This window comes from Coffea eugenioides, unplaced genomic scaffold (assembly GCF_003713205.1).
Source record: "Coffea eugenioides isolate CCC68of unplaced genomic scaffold, Ceug_1.0 ScVebR1_3391;HRSCAF=4597, whole genome shotgun sequence".
NCBI classification, from domain to species: Eukaryota; Viridiplantae; Streptophyta; class Magnoliopsida; order Gentianales; family Rubiaceae; genus Coffea; species Coffea eugenioides.
In genome coordinates, this window is record NW_020863964.1 from 29083 (window position 1) to 32485 (window position 3403).

A 3403-nucleotide genomic window follows, 5' to 3' on the forward strand; every position below is an offset into this window, starting at 1 on the left:
CCTTCGTCCTTTGGCACTACTATACGATTCTAAAACCTTAGTACACCATTCATTCCCAAATTAAAGTCTGACTTTTCTCCTTTATTAACTTTTTTTAACCACTTTTGCACTTCAATGTCGTTCTCCTGAGCTTCCTTGATATGTTCCAATAAAGTGGATTTCACGACAATATTCCCAAGGATCACTTTTCTAAGCTCGAAACGAGGATTCCAACAACTAACCTCCTCTAACAAGTGCAATTCTTTAATCATCAATCCCACTACTTGCACTTGACGACTTAAAGTATCAGTCACTACATTAGCTTTCCCTAGATGATACTTTATCGTGCAATCATAATCCTCCAAAAATTTCATCCATCTATGTTGTCTCAAATTCAGCTCTTTTTGAGAAAATAAATACTTAAGGCTCTTGTGATCCGTGAAAGTCTCAAATGTCACTCCATACAGGTAATGCCTCCACTTCTTTAATGCAAACACTACAGCTGCTAACTCCAAATCGTGAGTTGGGTTGTTTCTTTCGTGAGGTTTTAACTTCCTAGAAGCATACGCTATAACTTTACCATTTTGCATCAATACATATCCCAAGCCTTCTTTAGAAGCATCTGTATATACACAAAGCTATCCATTCCATTAGACAAAGCTAATACAGGTGCCCTCGTTAATCATCTCTTTAACTCTTGAAAACTTTCTTCACACTTAGGGCTCCATATAAATTTCCCACTCTTCTTAGTCAACTCAGTCATGGGTCCAGCAATCTTAGAAAAATCCTTGATAAACCTCCGATAATACCCTGCTAACCCTATAAAACTCTGAATTTCAGTAGGATTTTCTGGTTGCTTCCACTTAGAAACCACTTCAACTTTGGATGGATCTACCTTAATTCCGTCCTTGGAAATTATATGACCTAAAAATGTTACTTCTTTCAACCAAAACTCATATTTGTTAAACTTAGCATACAACTGATGTTCCCTCAAAGTTTGTAAAACAATTCTCAAATGTTTCTCATGGTCCTCCAGAGTTTGAGAATACACCAGTATATCGTCAATGAACACTACCACAAATTGATCTAGGTACGGCTTAAAGATCCTATGCATCAAATCCATAAAAGCCGCAGGTGCATTAGTTAATTCAAATGGCATTACTGCGAACTCGTAATGTCCGTACCTCGAGTTAAAGGCAGTTTTTGGTAAATTTTTTTCCAAAATCCTCAACTGATAATATCCCTGCCTGAGGTCCAATTTCGAGAATACTACCGTCCCTTGCAATTGGTCAAATAACTCATCTATGTGGGGCAAATGGTACTTATTCTTAATAGTAACATCGTTCAAGTCTCGGTAGTCTATACACAGTCTTAAACTTCCATCTTTCTTTTTAACGAATAATACCGGGATTCCCCACAGTGAATCACTTTCCTCTATAAAACGTCGCCCTAGCAAATCCTGCAATTGTAATTTCAACTCCTTCAATTCAGTTGGAGCCATTCTATATGGTGTCTTAGAGATAGGTGCTATCCCTGGAGTCACATCAATCTTAAAAGCTATTTCCCTTTCTGGAGGTAAAGACTCTAATTCTTTCGAAAAAATATCCGGATACTCCTTTACTACGGGCATGTCTTCCAATCTCACTTTATCACTAGGAGTATTTATAAGAAAAGACAAATATCCCTGGGCTCCCTTACTCAACATCTGTCTATCTAAAATTCCTAAAATAAGAGTAGATGAGGCTAATCTACCCCGCACATCCAATTTTAGAGTTGCCTCTCTTGGAATGCACAATTCTACCGTTTTCGTCTCACAATTCAACTGAGTATGGTAGTGAGCTAACCAGTCCATTTCTAAGATGATATCATACCCCTTAATAGTTAAACTCATCAAATCGGCTAGCAACTTCTGTTCTCCAAGCCATATCTCCCAATCTCTGTACACCAAATTAGCAATTAAACTTTGATCCCCAGTAAGTGTTCTAACCTCCAAATCATAAGGTAACTTAATTGGTTTCACATCTATTCCACTCATAAAATTAGGGTTCATAAAAGAATGTGTCGCACCTGGATCAATTAAAACCTTAGCTAAACGGGGAAAAATAGGGATCGTACCTTCGACCACCTCAGTAGAATCGGGAACTTGTTGATGATCCAGTGGATAAACCCTAGCTGGCACTTTAGGTCGACTTTCTCCAGAACTAGTCTGCTTAGATGCTGATTTCTCTGGCCGTTGAGTACTACCTCTTGCTTTTGGCGCAATCGGACAACTTGCGAGTTGGTGCTTGGAACTACCGCAGTACAAGCACTTTCCCGATTTCCTCCAACAATCATTCTCCGAGTGATTTAACTTGCCACAGTAGCCACAACTAACTTGAGGAATTACAATCGAACCACTAGAAGGTATTCCTCTCGATTGACCTTGCCCACTACGACCTCCTATTGATAAATCCCCTCTTGGAACTCTAGCGGTCCTTATTCCTCTCATTCCTCTTCTCATCTTGAGAGGTGGGGCACTTTTACTAGCCTGTCCCGAAGAGTAACTAGGAAAGTTCCTTTTCTTAGTATGAAAATCCCTAACTTGCAATCTTGCACTTTCAACCCTTTGCGCTTTCTCCAGGGTTTCAGTAAACGTAGACATTTGGGCTGTTGCCGATCTCTCTTGAATCTCCACAGTAATCTCTTGCACAAAATGTCTAATCCTTTTTTACTCATTAACCACTAACTCTAGAGCGTACTTAGAAAGGTTAGTGAATTTACCCTCATACTCAGCCACGCTAAGAGTTCTCTGTCTCAACTTTATAAATTCATCCTCCCGCTTCTCTTGAATTAGAGACGGAAGAAACTTCTCATTAAACTCTCTCGTGAAGTTTTTCCAAATCCAAGGGGTCTGCGCTCTTTCCCACTTTCTTCTTATCACGTCCCACCAAGCACGTACAACGCCCTCAAACTGAAAGGCAGCAAAACTCACTCGCATCTCTTCAGTATAGTCTAAGCCGATAAAAATATTAGTCATTCGCTCCAGCCAGTTCTCCGCTAACTCGGGATCAGGTCCTCCAATGAATTTAGGCGGATTAAATTTCAGAAACCTCTCTAAGGTTCTATCTTCCCCTCTATCTTGGGTTCCGGGTTGGTTAAATGGCCCTGGACCCTGTCGCTCTGCTAATTGTTCTAGGATATCAGTCATCCGATTAATGGCAGTAGCCACTTGGTTACCCTCTACATTTTCTTGTCCCTGGGTCGGTCCAGTTGCCGATGCCTGATCATCCCCTTGAGATTGGGTTTGCCTAGTCCCACGCCCACAACCTTTACTACTCCTTCGTCCTTCCATGACCCTAGTTATGCCCAATGCAAAAAGTAAAATAATTACGCGAGAAAATACTTAAAATAAAAGCCAACATGAAAACATTGAAAATAACAATAA

General features: G+C 40.1%; 1 protein-coding gene across 1 annotated transcript; it reads right to left on the minus strand.

The window, feature by feature from the left end:
* Nucleotides 1-2686: 2686 nt before the first annotated feature.
* Nucleotides 2687-3166, minus strand: LOC113757878. The gene has a single exon (XM_027300957.1). The coding sequence runs from the start codon at nucleotides 3164-3166 to the stop codon at nucleotides 2687-2689; it is 480 nt and encodes a 159-aa protein (XP_027156758.1).
* Between the last annotated feature and the right edge of the window lie 237 nt (nucleotides 3167-3403).